We start from the raw sequence: 21190 nt of genomic DNA, 5'->3' as shown, positions 1-21190 counted from the left end.
AAAAAAAAGATGCTTTAAAAATGAGGGGCAACCTTCCGATCTCTCTGATGAAGCCAATGCAGAAGTGACTTAAATTGCAATTCATCGACTGGCCTCTAGAGGCTGGCTCCAAAATAGAGTCAATTCCCATAGACCTCCATGTTAAAATGCCCCACTTTACAGTAGAAAATATGTTTACAGCCTGGTACTAAAATTGTTTTTGGTCTGTATATGTAATTTTGCTCTTTATTACAACTGTGAGGGGGTGAATTTTTTGTAAATCATCTGTTTAAATGATATTAAGCCTTAAAGTTCTGCATAATTATGGCCGTGGCCACTTGAGTGACGGTTGAACAGCCACTGCTGTCACTAGAGTCGAGCTAGGCGGGCATGGTTTCAGCAACCAGTCCCCTCAGCTTCACCCATGTCCTGCCTTTTTACCCATTTTCGTATATCCGTGAGTTTTACCACTTTTTGTATATCTGCGGTAACGCAGGCAACGCCTACTTTAAGCTTTTAAAACGGTCTTCAGAAACCTATGGGTGACGTCAAGGACACAACGTCCATCTTTTTTACAGTCTTTGTTTAAGGTTTAAAGATCTCAAGATATTTATTATATTTGATATTTGACAGACATAAAGAGTTCTGATTGACCAAATAAATACTTTTTATTTTTTGGTGTGATATTTCAGGCCACCTATTTCCCTTTAATTGTTCAGGTAATTCTATTAGGAAAGTCTATTTTTGTGCACACCAAAGCTTTTAAACGCTCCTGAAAATCCCAGGTGGACGCCGACTCCCAGCTTTCTTCAGCTGAGCCCGTTGATTGCAGTGATACTTCTGCTTTGTTTATGAATCGTTGTACGATGCGCCGGTTGGTTGTTGTGATATTTGTCCCGCCCCTCCTTCACTGTAATTGGAGGCCGTGTGAAAACTGATATGACAAGCTGAGCTTTCACTCAGTGTTGAATATTTTTCATGTTTCGATGCTCAGCGCGGAAAAAAACGCAGAGCGCTGGCTTTCAGCGCAAAAAAGAAACGGCAGCTGCTGGCTTTTTTGAAAAATGCTACGCTTCCATTGGAAACAATTTAAAACATACGCCGACTGCCGGCGTAAAAGCTTTAGTGTGCACGCTCCCTTTGTTTCAACATATAGTCTCATCATGAGCCATCATTATTGTGCCCTTGAGCAAGGCTCTTATCCTCAGGTGACTCCAGAGGGATTGTCCCTGTAATAGGTTCATGGAGCCATTCTGCCATATGAAAGTCAAGTTTCACCTGCTCTATTTAAATGATCAGATTAAATATATTGCCTCTTTTAGCAACAGTTGACGAGAGACAACGTGAGAGATCAAATTATTTTTTATGTTGCTATATCTATTGATTCAAATGAAAATGAAATCCTGTATTATCCAGTGATCAACAACATTTTGCCAGCTGGCAAGTTACCGATTTGCTAAGTAGCTTTAAGATCACAAAAGATGTGTAGGGACACAATAAAAACAAAATGTGAATTGTTTGCATAAATCAGTCAACACTCAACTTGGGTGCACCTATAACAAGGGCTGCAATTACACTTTAAGTTCTAAAAAACAGAGAAAATTGTTGACACATTATTTTAAGCACAACCTTTGCCAGCATTAATAAGCATTTTAATATATTAAGTATAATTTTGTAACTAAATATTAGATGTGAACCTAAAAAAACCCTCAAAGCTGGTGAAATGATTGACGGTGTGAGTATTTGCACTAATGAATCAAATTTTTGGTGAAACGGCTTTTAGATAGACTCACTGTTGTGTGCAATGCTAATGAGAAGCTCATTGTTGATAAACTGATGGTTGTTGTATTGAGTTTTCTTACTAAGTGCTGGACAATTACAAACAGTGAGCCGCTCTGTCTTCTGTATTCATTAAAAACAAGATCCACTGACCTGTATTCTGCTCACACGGTAAAATCCAGAGTAAAGCCTATAAATGCACGGTCGAATGCACAGCCTTGCGTAGTATAGTTTATTTGACTCGTATGCGTAGACAGACATTCGACACATGTGCATTGAGACAAAATGATATGCATCTCCTGGGCTACATACTACATTCTCTTGTCAAATCCTGCTTTGTGCGTACAGTATGTGTGCACTCTTCTAATCACGAAAATTGCATCATGCGGACCCCCACGTACGCATAAAAAAGTCTGCTAAATGAATGTGCGTTGATCAATCATGCATGCGTTCAGGAACATTTATCAAGCAAATTAATGTAGTACAATTTGATATCCTGTTATGTTTATTATCTATAAAATCACTACTTCAGTTCAATTGTCCTTCAAACAGTGGGTCATTCACATTTTTACACTAGGGCAGTGGTTCTCAAACTTTCGGCTTGTGCCCCCCTTGTGTACGGTCCATCCCTTCGTGCCACCCTCAAAAAAATGTATGACATAAAACTTTAATTAAACAAAACATTTTAAATTATACAACACTCCACTTTTTTTGAAAATATGTTCATTTTCCAGCTCCCCTAAAGTTGAACATTTGATTTTTACTGTTTTGGAATCCATTTAGCTGTTCTCCGGGTCTGACGCTACCACTTTTAGCATAGCTAAGCACAATCCATTGAATCTGATTAGACCATTAGCATTGTGCCTAAAAAAATAAGCGAAGAGTTTGGATATTTTTCCTATTTAAAACTTGACTCTTCTGTAGTTACATCGTGTACTAAGGCTGACGGAAAATTAAAAGTTGTGATTTTCTAGGCAGATATGGCTAGGAACTATACTCTTATTCCGGCATAACAATCAAGGGCTTTGCTGCCGTAACATGGCTGTAGCAGGCGTAGTGATATTATGCACTGCCCAAAAATAGTCCCCTTAGTATATTTCAATAGCAGGGGACTATTTTCGGGCACTACGTAATATAATTTTGCCTCCTGCAGCCATGTTGCGGCAACAAATTCCTTACACCTTAATTTTATGATAAATTTATGAATTTTATAAAATGCCATAAAACTGGGGCCCCCGTGGCACCATCTCACGGCCCCCAGTTTGAGAACCACTGCAGTAGGGGTATAATAGCGTTGGTAGTGCTGTATTGGTTTGTTGGATCTGATTTGGGATAATCCACTGTCCTCACAGGTCCAGGCCATGCTACACAACAGTTCACAGAAGGAGGGACTGGAGCTAAACAGCTTGCTCACAACTCCTCACATGCAGGTCTGTCTCCATCACATCCAGTTAGGTTGCCAATTAACAATCCTAAAAACTTTAATACTTAATGTACACGACTGCATTTCTGAGTCAGTCCTACACATTCTATCCATGTCTCCTGTACACTGTTGTGCTATTGCCCACAGCTGTGATCATATTCCCTCTTTAAATGGCTGAGAGCTCTTTGATCTGACTAGATATCAAGGTCAAGCTCATGGCTACTCTGAGTTTTGAAATGGGCTGCCAGTGAAAAGGTTCAGTGGCTTTCATCCTGAATGTAGCTGCTCTTCATCTCTCTCGCTCTGTATGAATCTTCCAGGCTCTTATGGTGGCCCATGACAGTATAGCTGAACAAGAGATGCAGCTGGAGCCACTCGCTCCTTCCTTCAGTTCAAGCGAAACCTTCACCCAGTGGGGAGGAGAGACTGTCAAGATTGTGCGGATTGAGAAAGCTAAGGACATCCCATTGGTGAGGACAACAATGCATTTATTTGTATTTTAGCTTAAAGAAATAGTTCTCCCAGAAATGCATGTAAATGATTACACATTTTAAAAACTCTGCATTTGTGTGTGCATAGGGAGCAACCGTAAGAAACGACATGGACAGCGTGATCATCAGCCGAATTGTGAAGGGGGGCGCAGCAGAACACAGTGGCCTGCTGCATGAAGGAGATGAAATCCTAGAGATAAATGGTGTGGAGATTCGTGGCAAAGATGTCAATGAGGTCTTTGACATCCTGGTAAGAAATAGAGAGAAATACAGCAGTTTTAGAGAGACACACTTTTATTGAAAATATGCTCATTTTCCAGCTCCCCTAGAGTTAAACATTAGATTTTTTCCTTTTTGGAATCGATTCAGCTGATCTCCGGTTCTGGCGGTACCACTTTTAGCATAGCTTAGCATAATCCATTGAATGTGATTAGACCATTAGCATCGTGCTAACAAATAACTAAAGAGTTTGGATATTTTTCCTATTTAAAACTTGGCTCTTCTGTAGTTACATCATGTACTAAGACCGACAGAAAATTAAAAGTTGAGATTTTCTAGGCAGATACAGCTAGGAACTATACTCTCATTCTGGCGTAATAATCAAGGACTTTGCTGCTGTAACATGGCTGCAGGAGGCGCAATGATATTACTCAGCAGCCGAAAATAGTCCACTGCCATTGGAAGTTACTAAGGGGACTATTTTTGGCTCTTTGGTTATTTTTAAGCGCGATGCTAATGGTCTAACCAGATTCAATGGATTGTGCTAAGCTATGCCAAAAGTGGTACCACCAGACCTGGAGATCAGCTGAATGGATTCCAAAACAATAAAAATCAAATGTTTAATTCTAGGGGAGCTGGAAAATGAGCCTATTTTCAAAAAAAGTGGAGGGTCCCTTTAAGTATAAAGTGAGAGAAAATAAATAAATAAAAACAGTAACATTCATATAAAATTGTATGAACATTACAAAAATCTAATAATAGCAATACATCCATGACAGTACTATTTGTTCTTCCCTTCGTAAACAGGCGGACATGCATGGCGTCTTGACCTTTGTTCTGATCCCCAGCCCACAGATCAAACCACCTCCCATTAAAGAGACAGTGGTGAGGCCGTCAGTCTAAACTCAGAACTGAAATGAAGGAATCAAACACATATTGCTACCGTCATGCATTGTATCTCTCCACACAGGTGCACGTGAAAGCACATTTTGACTACGACCCTTCAGATGACCCCTACGTGCCCTGTCGAGAGCTTGGCCTTTGTTTTCAAAAGGGCGACATCCTCCACATCATCAGCCAAGATGACCCTAACTGGTGGCAGGCCTACAGAGATGGAGACGAAGACAACCAGCCTCTCGCCGGCTTGGTCCCTGGTACTGAAACGTAGTCATTTTTCATGTGTTGTATTTCTCAGGTTATCTTTGCAAACTTTGTTTTAAGCCAATTGAAATACATATAAGCAGCTAAAACTTTGATTTATATCTGATGATCCAGGTAAAAGCTTCCAGCAGCAGAGAGAGGCAATGAAGCAAACCATAGAGGAGGATAAAGAGCCTGAGAAATCAGGTGAGGGACACGCAACAAACATGCTCATCTCAAAAATGCAACAATTTTGGCAGGTTACTCAGAAAAAAGTACACTGTTTAAGTAAAAAATCTTTCAGATATTGGATAAGTAACCTTCTTGTTTAGAGTATTAGTAACTCATCCTTTATAACCACATATTGTATTTCCTGTTTTATCAGGAAAACTTTGGTGTGCTAAAAAGAACAAGAAAAAGCGAAAGAAGATGCAGTACAATGCCAACAAAAATGATGGTGAGTCAAATACAGAGGTCTTTAGAGGAACCTGAACCTCAAACAGACATTAGCACTTCCTGCATATGTGACTATATGCTGAGATAAAAAGAAAGTATTTTAGGTGCTCCTAAAATTTTTTGTATCTTTCCTCCTTCTTCCTGCAGACTTTGATAATGAGGAGGTTCTCACATATGAAGAGATGGCACTGTACCACCAGCCAGCCAATCGTAAGCGCCCCATCGCCATGATCGGCCCGCCAAACTGCGGGCAGAATGAGCTCAGACAGAGACTTCTTTCTAGTGAGCCAGACCGGTTTGCTGGCGCTGTCCCTCGTAAGTACCTGAAACTTTGAAACGTAATCCATCTGTTTATCTTACATTTTAAAAAAGAATTTATAGTTTGTCAGTATGTTATCTTCCGTCATGACCTATAAAAGAGCCTCTCTTTCTTACAGACACCACAAGAAACCGTAGAGATATTGAGGTGAGCGGCCGTGACTACCACTTCGTATCCCGTCAGGCCTTTGAGACGGACTCTGCGGCGGGGAAGTTCATCGAGTCTGGAGAGTTTGAGAAGAACCTTTATGGCACTAGCACGGACTCGGTCCGACAAGTTATTAACACAGGCAAGATCTGCCTCTTGTGTGTGCACACTCAGGTGAGTGCGGACGGAGTGTAGTTGAGTGCATATTATTCAAAACATACATTTGGACATAAATGTGTATTTGGAGTGTGTGGACACAACAACCCTAGTATGAAAAATCCACCCTTTTTAATCGCCATTAGACATCACAGAAACAAAGCCCCACCCATGGCCACTGACTGGTTTATTTTACCCAAACCATTGTGTTTGTTAGCACATTGTAGCGCTAATGCTAATACTATTGTGTCAGACTGTATTAACAGGAAGTATATCTATTTTTAACCAAAAGTGCTCACTGTCTGTTGGTAAGAAGACAGTAAGGAGCTGTAGCTTATTTGCATTTAAAGGATTAGTCCATTTTCTAAAAAAATCCAGATAATTTACTCGCCACCATGTCATCCAAAATGTTCATGTATTTCTTTGTTCAGTCGAGAAGAAATTATGTTTTTTGAGGAAAACATTCCAGGATTTTTCTAATTTTAATGGACCCCAACACTTAAAGGGCGTTTTGCAGGTAAAATTTTTCAACGAATTTGTGCAATTTGCTTGTTGATAATAAACATTTAAACTGTTATCCATTGTATTTTATGTTGTTGGGTATCACAAAACCCGAAAAAGTATGAAAAAGTACAGCATTTTGCAATGATTCTCCTTTCCCTCACAACGCACTGTATGACGTAACGCTGGGGAGAGAATTTACCAAAGCCGCCTTGAGAGCATTGAGAATGACTATACTGTAGAAAGATGAGTAAAGTACAGTTCTGATAGCGCAGATAATATATAAATACATACATACATACATACATACATACATACATAGATAGATAGATAGATAGATAGATAGATAGATAGATAGATAGATAAGATAGATAGATAGACAGATAGATAGACAGACAGACAGACAGATGGATAGACAGACAGATAGACAGACAGATAGATAGACAGATAGATAGATAGACAGATGGATAGGCTAGTATAGAGAGATAGGCAGACAGCCAGATAGCATAAGGTTAGCATATCTTCGTGTAGAAAGTAAATAAACAATTAACATACTCGTGCATGCTGGCTTGAGGGGGTCAATGATCCTGCCTGAAATGGGTGTAACTTTATGCGATCTTCAGCACAAACGGATTTGGCAGCATGTCTCTAATCCTTGAAGGTGAGTGAAGCACGTCACGTCTGTTCGCGGGGACCAGCGACCCAAACGCACTCACTTTCTTACAGCCAGTAGGTTTCTACAGAAACTTTTTAATTATTTCCCGGTGGGCCGATCTGATAATAGCTATACATTTCGAGTTATATTAGCAACACCGTCTGGCGGCGTGATGTGCAGCCGGTTCCCGCAGCCCGCTGGTCAAACTGTGAGCAGCCTTTCTGCTCAACAAAGTATATAAAAGTGCTCAACCTGTTCGGCAGGCCCAAACATGTACAGGATTTATAAAAATACGGTGATCAATGAGCGGTTCCTCCTCAAATGGCATAGTCTGTCGTGATGTAAAAAGCCGCCGAACGCCTGTTTATTACAGTATGCGGTCGGATCCGAGTATACTGCAGCTGCTGACTGCTGCTGCATTTAAAATGATCGTGTGATTCGTTATAATCACATAAACAATATAACAAAGCATCCTTTTATTTCACAAAACAATATATTTGAGATATTATTTGATAGACTAGTAAGTGTGGATTAAGGATGTTTAAAAATCTCTAGCCTGGTGGTCAGGACATGAATGGATCAAATCAGCAGATTTGCGAAGTTTTATTTATCTCCACATATATCATAAATAATAATTAGCAAGGTAACTTTGCAGTATAACACATTATATATTTCCTACGATGTATATATGATTTCCAAATTATATACGTAAGTATTAAACAGCAATAAATGTCTCATCTATCTCTATGGCTCTGGCTGAGTCTTTCTCCACTTCTCCCCAACGTGACGTCATCGCAGAATTGCGTTAAAAAAACCGTTAATACCAAAAACGTAAAAAAAGTGGTCTTTAAGACCATTTTTGAGACATTTTAAAAATTATACACATATCTTGAGTGATTTATGTACCCATTAATCGACAGTGGTGGTTAACCTGCAACACACGCTTTAACAGCTTTAATGTAGTTTAAAATTGCCGTTTCAAAGGACTCTAAACGATCCCAAACGAGGCATGCGAAACGATTGTCATTTTTGGCAAGAAAAATAAAAATATGCACAATTTCTCTTCTTCCTCCGGCTGTGTGACGAGCCAGCGCGACCTCACGTAATTACGTAATGATGTCGAAAGGTCACGTGTTTTTATCAGGGAACATGGTTTCTTCTCGACTGAACAAGGAGGGACATAATTTTGGATGACATGGTGGTGAGTTGGTTGTCTGGATTTTTTTTGGGAAAATGGACTAATCCTTTAAAGGTACACAAATAAAAACAGAGCTTTTTTGCTTCCACCCAAATGGGGGCATTGTGGACATGCTTTAATGTGCTATCAGTGGGGTATTTTGAGCTTAAACTTCAGACACATTTTAGGCACACCTGAGACTTATATTACATTTTGTAAAAATGGACATAATATGTGCCCTTTATAGGGCTGCATAACAACTAATTATGTATTAATGTGATGTAAACAAAAACTTTGTAAAACTTAATGTAAAAAGTGAATACTCATTAATCTGTTTCACGTTTCAGTCTCTAAAGGTTTTGCGCAGCTCCGACCTTAAGCCTTACATTATCTTCATCGCTCCTCCATCGCAAGAACGACTGAGGGCACTCCTAGCTAAAGACAACAAAAATCCAAAGGTAAACATCAACTTTTAGCTCTCACATACCTTGAGGTCACATTGAAGTAATCATATGTATAATTTGAGAGCACATGAATGCCACCACAATATTGTATTTACTGTGGGAAAAGTTTTGGGTGTCAATATTAAACTATTTTAGAAGCAAATTAATATTGTACTGTACAATTTTTATGTATGAGGAGAGTGGGGCACAACCTAACGCTTTCTGTTTTGGCTCAATCATTCAAAAAATATTTGAGATTGATTATAATGATATTTTTTACACAAGCAACACACACATCTCTGCTACAAATGAACATTTGAAGTTTGTTTCTAGTAGCCTACTTACCATTTTTGGACAATTACACCAAACATGACAGAAGTGCAAACGTTACAACTTACCCCATAGGTGAGGTTAATTGTAACAGGTAGGGGGTTAGTTGTAGCACTTGCTAAATATTAAGTTTGCAGGCATATATTTCAATACTATTTTGTCTATATACTTGAAGTGGATGTTGTTTATATATCTGTCTATAATAGACGGGTATCCACACTGTATTCATTCATCCAGCCCTTTTCTAACAACAGTTCAATTATAAATGGATACAAATATCTAAATATGGGAGAAAAAGCAGCACAATTATGACAAAAATTTTTTTTTTATATGTGACCCAGTCTGTAATAACCATACTACAGTTTCAAAAATCAAATTCTGAGATAATACGCATCAAAGTCTGATTTTAGCCATTCATTTCATTATGATTTCAATCTTATTCAATCAATATTAAAGATATTAACAGAAATAAATTTGACACACGATTTTTGATAAGACATGCACATTTAATTTGTTGGCAGCCAGCAATCATTCGTGTGTAGCCTATTTAAAACATCGGCAAGAATTACGCTACCGTTTGTGGTTTTCATATCGTAAGTGCTGAGGGGTTCGTTGTAACACAGCGTTACAATTAACCCCGCTGGGTCAAAATATTTTAGCCCACCAAAACAGTTGCTAAGAGCTGCAGGCATATTTCAAAGCGATGCCATGTTTTAGTCAACAAGACACTGATTAATATGACATAACATTGGTTTTGGTATCTTACACACCCAACTTAGAATAACTCTCTGGAAAAACATTATACATTTCAAATCATTTATTAACAAAAATTTAAATAAAGAGAACTTAAAGGCAAGAAAGACTTACACCCATGTTCTTCTCTCTTGTGTCAGCCCGAGGAGCTGAGAGACATCATCGAAAAGGCTCGCGAGATGGAGCAGAACTACGGACACCTGTTTGACGCCGCCATCGTGAACACCGACCTGGAAAAGTCGTATCAGGAGCTGATTCGCCTCATCGATAAACTGGACACTGAACCTCAGTGGGTCCCCTCAACCTGGCTGCGTTGAAATAAATCCCACCCAGACAGTGTGACGCATCTACAGACGGGTGTAAATGAAGAAATCTTTCATCCAGTCATTGACTTCATGTATTTACACTACAAAATTCCACTAGATAAGGACACTACGCCACCTCAGACCCTGACAGAAGTGTCTGTCTGCACTATGCTGTCACCAGGCTGGGGCAATGATAGTTTTTACGTCATAATTCGTTTGATCATGGTGTGTTATTGATTCCACTCACCCACATTCCAGAGACCTGTGAGAGAGTTAGCAGCACTTGGTGCAGCAGTAGAATTAGGGCTTCTGTACTGCTTTTGATAACTATTTATGATTGTAAATATATTCTGTATGTATTTTTTAAAACACTCATGGACATGTGGAGATGGGTTTGAATTGTGATCGATAAAGGGGCCACTGTTATAAAAATCCAGCTGAGGGATATGTGTGGACAAGTGAACGTCATGAGCCCTCCACCAAAATCCAAACATATCACTTATTGTCAGACATTTAAAGGGATGGTTCACCCAAGAATGAAAATTCTGTCAAAATTTTCTCACTCTTATGTCTCTGTGTAAATATCTTTGTTTTGATAAACTCAAAGGAAGATATTTTGAGGAATGTTTGTAATCAAACCCATCAGAAGCACCATTCACTTCCATAGTAGGAAAAAATACTATGGAAGTGAATGGGGCTCATGAATGGTGTTCATCAGATAAAAAAATACATATATATCGGTTTGTAACAACATGAGGGTGAGTTGTCATTTTTGGGTGAAGTAACCCTTTAAATAGGAGAAACACTATTGTTCTCTGCTTAAAGGATTAGTCAATTTTCTTAAAAAAATTTACTCACCACCATGTCATCCAGAATGTTGATGTCTTTGTTTGTTCAGTCGAGAGGAAATTATGTTTTTTGGGGAGGGCATTCCAGGATTTTTCTCATTTTAATGGACCCCAACACTTAACAGTTTTGATGCAGTTTAAAATTGCAGTTTCAACTGAGCTTTAAAGGACTATAAACGATCCCAAACAAGAAAAGGGTCTTATCTAGCAAAACAATTGTCATTTTTGACTAGAAAAATAAAAAATATGCACTTTTAAACCGCGACCTCACGTAATTGCGTAGAAATTGTGCCGTAGAAAGGTCACGTGTTACATATGAAACGCACATTTGCGGACCATTTTAAACAATAAACTGACACAAATACATTAATTAGTATCATTCGACTATAACAACGTTGGAACGGTCCTCTTTCTCCACACTTGTAAACACTTGGGCATAGTTTCGATATGTCATCCATGACCTCTTGACGTGATGACGTATTACGTGAGGTTGCGTGTCACAGGACCAGAGGAAGACGAGAAGTTGATTATTAGATTATTTTTCTTGCCAAAAATTACAGTCGTTTCGCTAGATAAGACCCTTATGCCCCGTTTGGGATCGTTTAGAGTCCTTTGAAGCTGCAATTTTGAACTGCATTGGAGCTGTTGGGTGTTGGGGTCCATTAAAGTCCATTAAAATGAGAAGAATTCTTGAATGTTTTCTTCGGGGAACATGGTTTCTTCTCGACTGATCAGGGGAGGACCTCGGCATTTTGGATGACATGGTGGTGAGTAAATTTTCTGGATTTTTTTTATACAAAAATTGACTAATCCTTTAATTGCCTTTAATTTCTGATGTACAAAGTTATGCGGATATATCAGATGTTCTCATCAAGCACGACTCTTCCAAGCTTCCAAGACACTAAACTGGATGAATGTTTAAGTGACTACGTATGCCTCTTCCTTCTCTACCCTTGTGGCGCTGCCTGAGAGTGGCAATGAGCACTGACGGAGTTTGGTAGTAAACTTCAGGTTAAATGTTTGTGGAAAGTCTGTAAGGTCTTTGCTGTCCATCTCAGTATTCACACGCACTTCCAACACTCAGAAGTGTAACCAGTATTGTAAACAGTGTTTGACAGCAATACAGTCAGGTTCACAATCTGAGCGTCAACAAAGCCGAAGTCTACGTTTCTGCACGTCTTCAAGTTGTTTATGTTTTCTTGGATCAAGTCATTTTCCCTTGATTGATTGCATTTGAAGATTTTGTGCGTTTTATGGGCTCTCAATACTGACACGGAGCTTGTGTATTATGCTTTTAATATAAATGGTTAATACCCTACAATAAGGTCAATCTCAAGAATCCTCATGAATGATTTTTTTGCATTATGAAAAAGTCAATTAGGTTTGTTCTCTGAAATACTCAATATTTAAAAATCTCTTACTGTTTTATATGAAAATAATCAGGAAGTACTTGTTGTACCGCCTGTAATTTGTGATGACTTAAATAATTGCATTTTTAGTAATTTTTATTGTAATACTGTAAAAATTACTGGTACAGTTATAAAAATCACCATTTTGGTAGAATTACATTATTAAATTATAAATGCATTACAGTATTGAGCATTTAAGAGGATCTGCTTGATTGATATGAAAACGTAACATTTTTCTTATGCAAAATTTATTTTTCCAATTTTTTTAATATGAAACGTCAGATCCATGTCGTGTGTGCTTGTGCATATGCTTGTGAATGTGTGGATTTTCTCTTGTGTGTGTATATTTGGCCCATGAGAGCAAATGCTGGAAGTAGGGAACACTTGATCATGATCAACAGAAAGTATATGTACAGTACATCACCTAAAACATCCCTCTTAAAATGAAGGACTGTGTGTCAGTTATTGCTGGCAAGTATTATCTCTGTAGTTGATTCAAGCACACCCTGAAAACAGCTTTAGTAAGATTTGTTCTGCAAAACAGTTTTTACCGTTTTGATTTCTTCAATGTGTGTTTAGAAGTCTCCATTTTTTTTTAAATGTAATAGATCAGTCTGACAACACCCTTAAGCTTTTTACTATTGTGCACTACAGTCTGGTTTCTGTATTCATGTATGATGATGGACAGAGCGGTAACCTGCTGTGCAACACCTCAGTCTCATGTGATCTAGTTACAAGCCAGTGAACTGGAAGTAGAGTTAATGAATGTAAAAGATGAATCACCTTTTCCTTCTCAGCTGTTTTTGTATTAATTATACCAGTGAATTAAAGCACAGATTATTAGAATGCGTGTTGTTTTGTCCTCTTTGTGGATTTGATGGATAAAAATCTGCCATGTTATCCAAATTCTGAAAAATAAGCTGTTTGGTTTACAAAAACTTAGTCGGGCTTTCTATCAGAAAATCTTACAGGAATTGTTCACCCCTGAATTAAAATTAACCCAAATTTTTATCACCCTCAACTTTCTTCTACTTTGCTTCACTTGAGAAGACATATTTAATAACTTTATGGAGTATTTTTTGATTGATAAATATGCCTTTTGAAGCTTTAATAATGGGGCACTATCCACTACCATTATAAAGCTGAAAAGAGCCAGGGTGTTATTTAATGCAACTCCAACTGTGTTTGGCCTAATGTACACCTAGGATGGCGAGGGTGAGTAAAATATGGGCAAATTTTAATTTTTGGGAACATGAAACATGGTTGTCTAAACCAAATGTCTTGTATTCAGTCAGTTGGCATTAGATCATAAAATATTGCTCAAAGGTCACTACACAGTCTGGCAGCATTTACTTTAAAACCATGTAGTAGTGGATAAACTATGTAGCTTTTTGTCTGTTCCTGTTGCTAAATTGGTGGAGCATTCAATTAGCATAGGTTCGAATCCCAGGAAATATATGCCAATTAAATATATATGGCTATAATACACTTTGGGGCGCCTTCTTGGACAGGGTTTATCCTAGTCCCAGATTAAATTGCCCATTTGTGCTGTCTTAATTTAAAAAAAACATCTTGCACTGACACATCTTAACATATATCAGTGTCATTGGTGTGTCTTAACATGCACACCAGTATTGTTTTTGTGAAGGTATGTTTGTAAAAATAGTCCGGAATTAATCTTATACCTGTCCAGGAAACTGCCCCTTTAAAGGGATAGTTCGCCCAAAAATGACAATTCTGTCATCATTTACTCGCTCTCATGTTGTTACAAACCTATACATTTTGTTGTTCTGATGAATACAAATGAAGATATTTTGAGAAATGTTTGTAACCAAACAGTTTGTGGACCCCATTTACTTCCATAGTATTCTTTTTTCCTACTATGGTTGTGAATAGGGTCCACGAACGGTTTGGTTACAAACATTTTCTCAAAATATCTTGCTTTGTGTTTATCAGAACAAGTAAATGTATACAGGTTTGTAACAAAATTAGAGTAATAAAATAATTAAGAGCATAATAAAATATGTTATAATGCGTTTTAATCTTTTGGTCATGAACAAATCCTGAGAATTAAACCGTATAGCTCCGAAACGCTAGATGGCGCTATTGAGCCGCTCAACACGCAGATAGACGAGAAAGTAATGAAGCACTTCCTTTTCCGGCTGTATGCTAACATGCTGATGAAATAGATTACTAAGCTTCGGATATTTAGTCCATCGATTTTATCTTATTTTTTGATATACGCACTTGGATTTGCGTCAGCAAGTAGAGGATTACAAGTAACTTCAATTTACCCATTTACAGCACATTGGTAAGTAAAAGAGATCGTGACTGATTTCCGAGAAAGTACTGGGTTGTGTTGAATGACTCTCCTACCAGTTACTGTTAGTTCGCTATTTACAAATTATTATAGGTAGTTTTTATTCTTACAAGATACTTTGTTTAAGTGTTTTGTATCTGAATATTCTTTTACCTGGGAATTTATCTCCACTAATTGTTAATGTAATTAACAGTAACGTTAAACGTTGTCTAGTAATTCATCGGCTGTATCTCAAAACCAAGTACGCTCCCTACATAGACAGCACGAGGTGACAGCTCTTTCTGCTTAAAAAAAACCGATGTGACTGTGTGTTTGTTTTTAGCAGGTTCAAGATGCCCGGGCTCAGTTGTAGATTTTACCAGCACCGGTTTCCGGAGGTGGAAGATGTAGTTATGGTTAATGTAAGGTCGATCGCAGAGATGGGCGCATATGTGAGTCTATTAGAGTACAACAACATCGAGGGTATGATCCTGCTCAGCGAGCTCTCCAGACGACGTATCCGATCCATCAACAAACTCATCCGTATCGGACGCAATGAATGTGTGGTGGTCATTCGTGTGGATAAAGAGAAAGGTGTGGATCATTGCATTCAATTTATGTTGCTTGTTCTGTGACCCTGCCTGTTAAAACCTAGCTGTTAAAAGTCTTTTTTTGTAATTTACTGTTGTCTACCTAAAATATGTCATCCTACATAATTATGTGAAACTATTATTATAATCTAAAATATAATATATATATTTTTTCTCCAGGTTACATTGATTTATCCAAACGAAGAGTGTCACCCGAAGAGGCCATTAAATGCGAAGACAAGTTCACGAAATCCAAAACCGTGAGTATTCCTGATCTATCAATTTTGTCTATTTACTGGTAAATATCCTTTGACCACCTGGTTCACAATGGTTAAATTATCAACAAATGTGTTGTTTTAGGTTTACAGCATTTTGAGGCATGTAGCTGAAGTTTTGGAGTACACTAAAGATGAACAGCTGGAGAGTCTGTACCAGCGTGCGGCGTGGGTGTTCGACGAAAAATACAAGCGACCTGGATACGGAGCGTACGATATCTTCAAGCAGGCTGTGTCGTAAGTATGAATCGTCTGAATTTATATATGAACTTGTTTTCAGTGTAAACTGTTTTAAAAGTGATTTGTTTTCTCTTTTGTAGAGACACATCCATTTTAGATGACCTAGATTTGACAGAAGAGGAAAGGGCCGTTTTGATTGATAACATCAACAGACGCCTCACTCCCCAAGCTGTCAAAATAAGAGCAGGTGTCAGACTTTTATTCAATAGATAGCCTAGGGTGACCATACGTGCCATTCTTCCCGTACGCATCCTGGCCAGGATTTCGGGTGCATCTTCTGGAAGTCATATTTTGTTGACCACATACGTCATTGAGGTTTATTATTATTTTAGGTTTTATTTCAGAAAAGCACCCGTTACATTTTAAGGTAAGAATGAAACTATGATTGTATGTCTTATGTTTTTAACTGAAATGTGAGAACCTAGATGATGTGTGCTTTGGGAAGACGCACCCGAAATTTTAGCCAGGACGCGTCCGGGAAGAATGGCACGTATTGTCACCCTAAGATAGCCATAAACTGGAAATATATATAAACTATAAATACAAAACATTTACATAAAAAAAACTAAATGAAACTTAAGTAATTAAATTGTTTTTTAATGTTCACAAACAGACATTGAGGTGGCTTGCTATGGCTATGAAGGCATTGATGCAGTCAAAGAGGCTTTGCGGGCTGGACTGGCATGTTCAACAGAGGCCATGCCAATCAAGGTACGAGTTTTTCTCAATTAGCACTTAGTGCCCAGATTGACTACTTTGAATTTGTAATAATATGCGATCCTTCCTGGAAAAACCTAGTTAATGTCAATTTTTGTGATTTACTTTTTTTCTACATAAATCATCCTACTTAATGTAAAGAACATTTTGTGAAAATATAAACTTGATATCTTTAATATTTAAAGATGCACCGATATACAATATTTCCACTGATAGCCAAGTATTCAGACTGATATCTGCCGCTAGTTTGGTGGCAATATTAACTAAATTCTGAAGATTAAATGAATGTTATTTATTCATATGATGACCATTTAATGTTGAACATTAAGCTAGTAATGTTTCTTTACATTTTCTATCCACAGAGCTCAAATTCATTGCATGTTTCTGTCCTCTTTTGATTGACAGGATATATCGGCCATGACTTTTGACTGTTTTAATCTTTGGCCAAAAGTGCTTCTATGGACCGATACCGATTATTGACCAATATATTGGTGCTTATCTATTAATATTGAAATTAAATTGAAATCAGTGATTTAAATCAAACCTTGAAGGAATAGTCTACTCATTTTCAATATTAAAATATGTTATTACCTTAACTAAGAATTGTTGATACATCCCTCTATCATCTGTGTGCGTGCACGTAAGCGCTGGAGCGCGCTGCGACGCTTCGATAGCATTTAGCTTAGCCCCATTCATTCAATGGTACCATTTAGAGATAAAGTTAGAAGTGACCAAACACATCAACGTTTTTCCTATTTAAGACGAGTAGTTATACGAGCAAGTTTGGTGGTACAAAATAAAACGTAGCGCTTTTCTAAGCGGATTTAAAAGAGGAACTATATTTTATGGCGTAATAGCACTTTTGGGAGTACTTCGACTCGGCGCAGTAACACCCTCCCTCTCCCATTATGAGAGTGAGAAGGGGAGCGGACTTTTCAGGCGAGTCGAAGTACTCCCAAAAGTGCTATTACGCCATAAAATATAGTTCCTCTTTTAAATCCGCTTAGAAAAGCGCTACGTTTTATTTTGTACCACCAAACTTGCTCGTATAACTACTCGTCTTAAATAGGAAAAACGTTGATGTGTTTGGTCACTTCTAACTTTATCTCTAAATGGTACCATTGAATGAATGGGGCTAAGCTAAATGCTATTGAAGCGTCGCAGCACGCTCCAGCGCTTACGTGCACGCACACAGATGATAGAGGGATGTATCAACAATTCTTAGTTAAGGTAATAACATATTTTAATATTGAAAATGAGTAGACTATTCCTTTAATGCTTCTAATCTCATAATTAGATTGAGACTTTAGTCTGGATTTTACAGACAAGATCACATAACACTATTTTCTTTTTGTGACTTTACATGCCATATGCAGTGGCAAGAAGAAGTATGTGAACCTTTTGGAATTTCATAGTTTTCTGAATAAATTTCTCATACAATGTGATGATCTTCTAAGTCAAGGGTATTGACAAACCTAATGCGTATAAAAATAATAACACTACGATTTTTGATCCTTCATGTCTTTATTGAGAACAACCAAAAAATCTCATAGTGCTTGTGGAAAAGTGTGTGAACCCTTGAGTTAATGACCTCGAAAAAGGTAATTGAAGTCAAGTTTTTGCACACCTGGAGTCTGGTTAAGATAATAGGTGTGTTTGACTTCATGCGGCGCTGCGCAGACCGATCGGCGGCTGACTTGAAGCAGTGCATTCCGGTTAGTATTTTTGTCCGACTTCAGCTGGCGCTGCAGGCACGTGATTGTGTCATATGGCTTTTAAGTACCGCGAGAGTTAGCCAGCGCAGTTCCCGAAGAGGAGCTGCACGGGCTGTAATGACGACACAGCTGTTTCACGATTGGTCGGATTCACCATATGACAACAATCACGTGTATTTCGTGTTTATTTTCACGCCCTCAGTTCCACAAATGCTCACAAAACTGTATTTTTATAACAGTTAAAGCTATTTTCATGTAGTCGCGATGTTATATTGTGTCATCTTCATCTAAATAAAATGTATAAAAAACGTAGACCCCATTGATATTTAAATAATATATGCTTATGTTAAACTTTATTCTTGTAAAAACAAATGCTGTAAGCCTCTTCAGTTCCACTCATGCTCATGCACGGACATTCAAAACAGTATAATTCACTTTTTATGTAGTTTACATCTTACAAATCATGTTTAATGCGATTAAGCAAGCAAACGGCACGTGATCAGCCATGCCTGGCGTAAATGCAGCAAGCTACGGGAACCACAGCGCGTCCGACTTCACGTCTCGGTTTTCAGCTCCTCCCTGCCTGCACGCGGCTAATCTCGCCGATCGGTTACATCCAGCCACAGCCGATGTCGAACACACCTAATATGTTTGGAGGTGTGGACTACAGCTACTTTGACTGATAAAACCCCCTTAAACTTTTGGAATTTGCTCTGCACAAGAAGCACACGCTTATGTAAGCCATGCCTCGCCAAAACAACCCGGAATACAGCCAAAGATTTAAAGGCATCATTTGATCTTGCTGACATCTCTGTTCATGAGTCTACAATATGTAAAACCCTGAACAAGCAGGGTATCCACGGCAGGACTCCACACAAGAAGCCACTGCTTACTAAAAAGAACATTGCTGCACGCCTGAAGTTTGCAAAAGAGCACATTGACACTCCACGGATGATGAACTAAGATGATGAACTATTTGGAAAAACACACAGCGCTACATCTGGTATAGAAAGGGCACGGCATATCATCATAAAAACATCATCCCAATTGTAGAGTATGGTGGATGAAACATCATGATTTGGGCCTGCTTTGCCGCATCAGGGCCTGGCCAGCTTGCAATTAATAAGGGGAAGGTGAATTCCCAAATTCTCCGGGATAATGTGAGAATGTCTGTACATCAACTGAAACTGTGTAGAAGGTGGGTGGGTGATCCAACAGGACAATGACTCAAAACACAGGAGCAAGTCCACAACAGAATGGCTTTTAGAAAAACAAAATCCACCTTTTGGAGTGGCCCAGACATCAACCCAACAGAGATGCTATGGATTGACTTGAAGAGGGCCATACACATGAGACATCTAAATAATTTGACAGTTCTGTCAGGAAGAATAGGCTAAAATTCCTCCTCCAACGATGTGCAGATCTGATCCACAGCTACAGGAAGTGCCCGGTTGAGATTGTCGCTGCCAAGGGTCAACCAGTTATTCATTTGAATGTTGTACTTACTTTACCACTGCCATTTTTAATGTTCAATGAGTGTGTTCAATAAAGACATGGAATAATTTTTTGTGTAATTATTTATAGACACATTATGTTTGTCAATACCCTTGACTTAGATAAAGATCAGATCACATTTGTGACACATTTGTTCAGAAAACCCTGAAATTCCGAAAGGTTCACATACTTTTTCTTGTCACTGTATGTACACCTATGCATGTAACACACATTTTTGTGATCCAGACTTGTTCATTATCACATTGTTTTTGTTCCAGATCAACTTGATTGCCCCTCCTCGCTATGTTATGACCACAACCACACTAGAGCGCACAGAGGGTCTCTCTATTCTCAATCAGGCCATGGCTGCTATTAAAGAAAGGATTGAGGAGAAAAGAGGTGTCTTCAACATTCAAATGGAGGTGAGAAATATTAACTTGTTAAGTGTCTGCCTGATATATTCGGGTGTTTCGAATCGTTTTTACTTGTATGTTGTATAGAGCTTATTGCCTTGTATTTTTATTCTTATCCCTGCAGGCTAAAGTCGTAACGGACACGGATGAGACAGAACTGGCTCGGCAGCTGGAGCGTTTGGAGAGGGAGAATGCAGAGGTTGATGGAGATGATGATGCAGAAGAGATGGAGGCCAAGGCTGATGACTAACCGAAGAAAGAATAAACCAGTATTGCCATAATCATTCAAGGGACTTGCATTATATTGTTTATCATACTGCAAAGACTGAAAAAGCATAGTTGAACAGCACCGCTTCTTTGAGACCCATGAAGGTGGGCCGAAAATGAGAACATTTATGTTCTGCTGTCGCTGACAGTGGAGAAGAATTACATTCACGAACGTTTGCTTAGGTTTTGGAAGGACATTTTTTTTCATAGGAAGTAGAGTTTTGAATTTATTAATAATGCAATTACTATTTCACAATTATGGTTAAGTGACCTTTCTGTCATCCAGCCTCATTCAGAATAGATATTCAGTTTATGGTCGGCACCCTCAAACATTTAAAATACATCAGAACAATTAACCAGTTCACTTCTCTTTATTTGGAGCTGTATGGTGTGGATGCAGAATAAATAAAATAAGCAGTCTTTTCAAATTTTTTTGTCAAACATTTCTTATGTGTTTTTTGTGAAGTCATCAACAAATATAGGAAAAGCATTTAAATGTATAGGGACAATTGTAGTGTGTAGCTATAGGAATCTGATGCTTCAATTATAGACAAGGTTTTTAATTTCTGCTTTATTAACATGATAAATGCATTCCAGTCAAGCATAAAATGGTGGAAAACAATGTATGTAGCATATGGAAACAAACAACC

At 38.3% G+C, this 21190-nt stretch overlaps 2 protein-coding genes across 3 annotated transcripts in view; both read left to right on the top strand.

Annotated features, from left to right (window-relative positions):
- The window catches only part of pals1a (protein associated with LIN7 1, MAGUK p55 family member a), a 35964-nt gene extending 22588 nt beyond the window's left edge, over window positions 1–13376 (top strand). Inside the window, exons 5-15 of the mRNA XM_055172215.2 lie at window positions 3111–3188; window positions 3502–3651; window positions 3761–3922; window positions 4699–4776; window positions 4862–5045; window positions 5167–5238; window positions 5417–5488; window positions 5635–5802; window positions 5925–6127; window positions 8790–8900; window positions 10109–13376. Coding sequence (XP_055028190.2) covers window positions 3111–3188; window positions 3502–3651; window positions 3761–3922; window positions 4699–4776; window positions 4862–5045; window positions 5167–5238; window positions 5417–5488; window positions 5635–5802; window positions 5925–6127; window positions 8790–8900; window positions 10109–10285 — 1455 coding nt within the window. The 3' untranslated portion in view covers window positions 10286–13376. The remainder of the gene's footprint in view (window positions 1–3110; window positions 3189–3501; window positions 3652–3760; window positions 3923–4698; window positions 4777–4861; window positions 5046–5166; window positions 5239–5416; window positions 5489–5634; window positions 5803–5924; window positions 6128–8789; window positions 8901–10108) is intronic.
- Window positions 13377–14658: 1282 nt separating this feature from the next.
- Window positions 14659–20968, top strand: eif2s1a (eukaryotic translation initiation factor 2, subunit 1 alpha a). Of its 2 annotated transcripts, none has more exons than XM_055172918.2 (8): window positions 14659–14841; window positions 15176–15423; window positions 15600–15679; window positions 15780–15931; window positions 16015–16121; window positions 16548–16645; window positions 20139–20282; window positions 20398–20968. In XM_055172918.2, the coding sequence occupies exons 2-8, from the start codon at window positions 15183–15185 to the stop codon at window positions 20521–20523; spliced, it is 948 nt and encodes a 315-aa protein (XP_055028893.1). In that variant the 5' UTR covers window positions 14659–14841; window positions 15176–15182; the 3' UTR covers window positions 20524–20968. The 2 variants fall into 2 exon arrangements, with proteins under 2 accessions (XP_055028893.1, XP_055028892.1); XM_055172917.2 differs by having other exon boundaries at window positions 14660–14841; window positions 15173–15423.
- The last annotated feature ends 222 nt before the right edge of the window (window positions 20969–21190 follow it).

Source organism: Misgurnus anguillicaudatus, chromosome 7 (genome assembly GCF_027580225.2).
Source record: "Misgurnus anguillicaudatus chromosome 7, ASM2758022v2, whole genome shotgun sequence".
In the NCBI taxonomy this organism is placed as follows: Eukaryota; Metazoa; Chordata; class Actinopteri; order Cypriniformes; family Cobitidae; genus Misgurnus; species Misgurnus anguillicaudatus.
The sequence above is the reverse complement of the archived record's forward strand: the minus strand, read 5'-3'. Positions and strand labels throughout refer to the sequence as shown.

Coding starts and splice junctions, on each gene's coding strand:
- eif2s1a (XM_055172918.2), top strand. CDS start 15,183: ATGCCCGGGCTCAGTTGTAGATTTTACCAGCACCGGTTTCCGGAGGTG. Junction 15,680..15,779: donor AGTTCACGAAATCCAAAACC/GTGAGTATTCCT, acceptor GTGTTGTTTTAG/GTTTACAGCATTTTGAGGCA. Junction 20,283..20,397: donor TCTTCAACATTCAAATGGAG/GTGAGAAATATT, acceptor TTATCCCTGCAG/GCTAAAGTCGTAACGGACAC.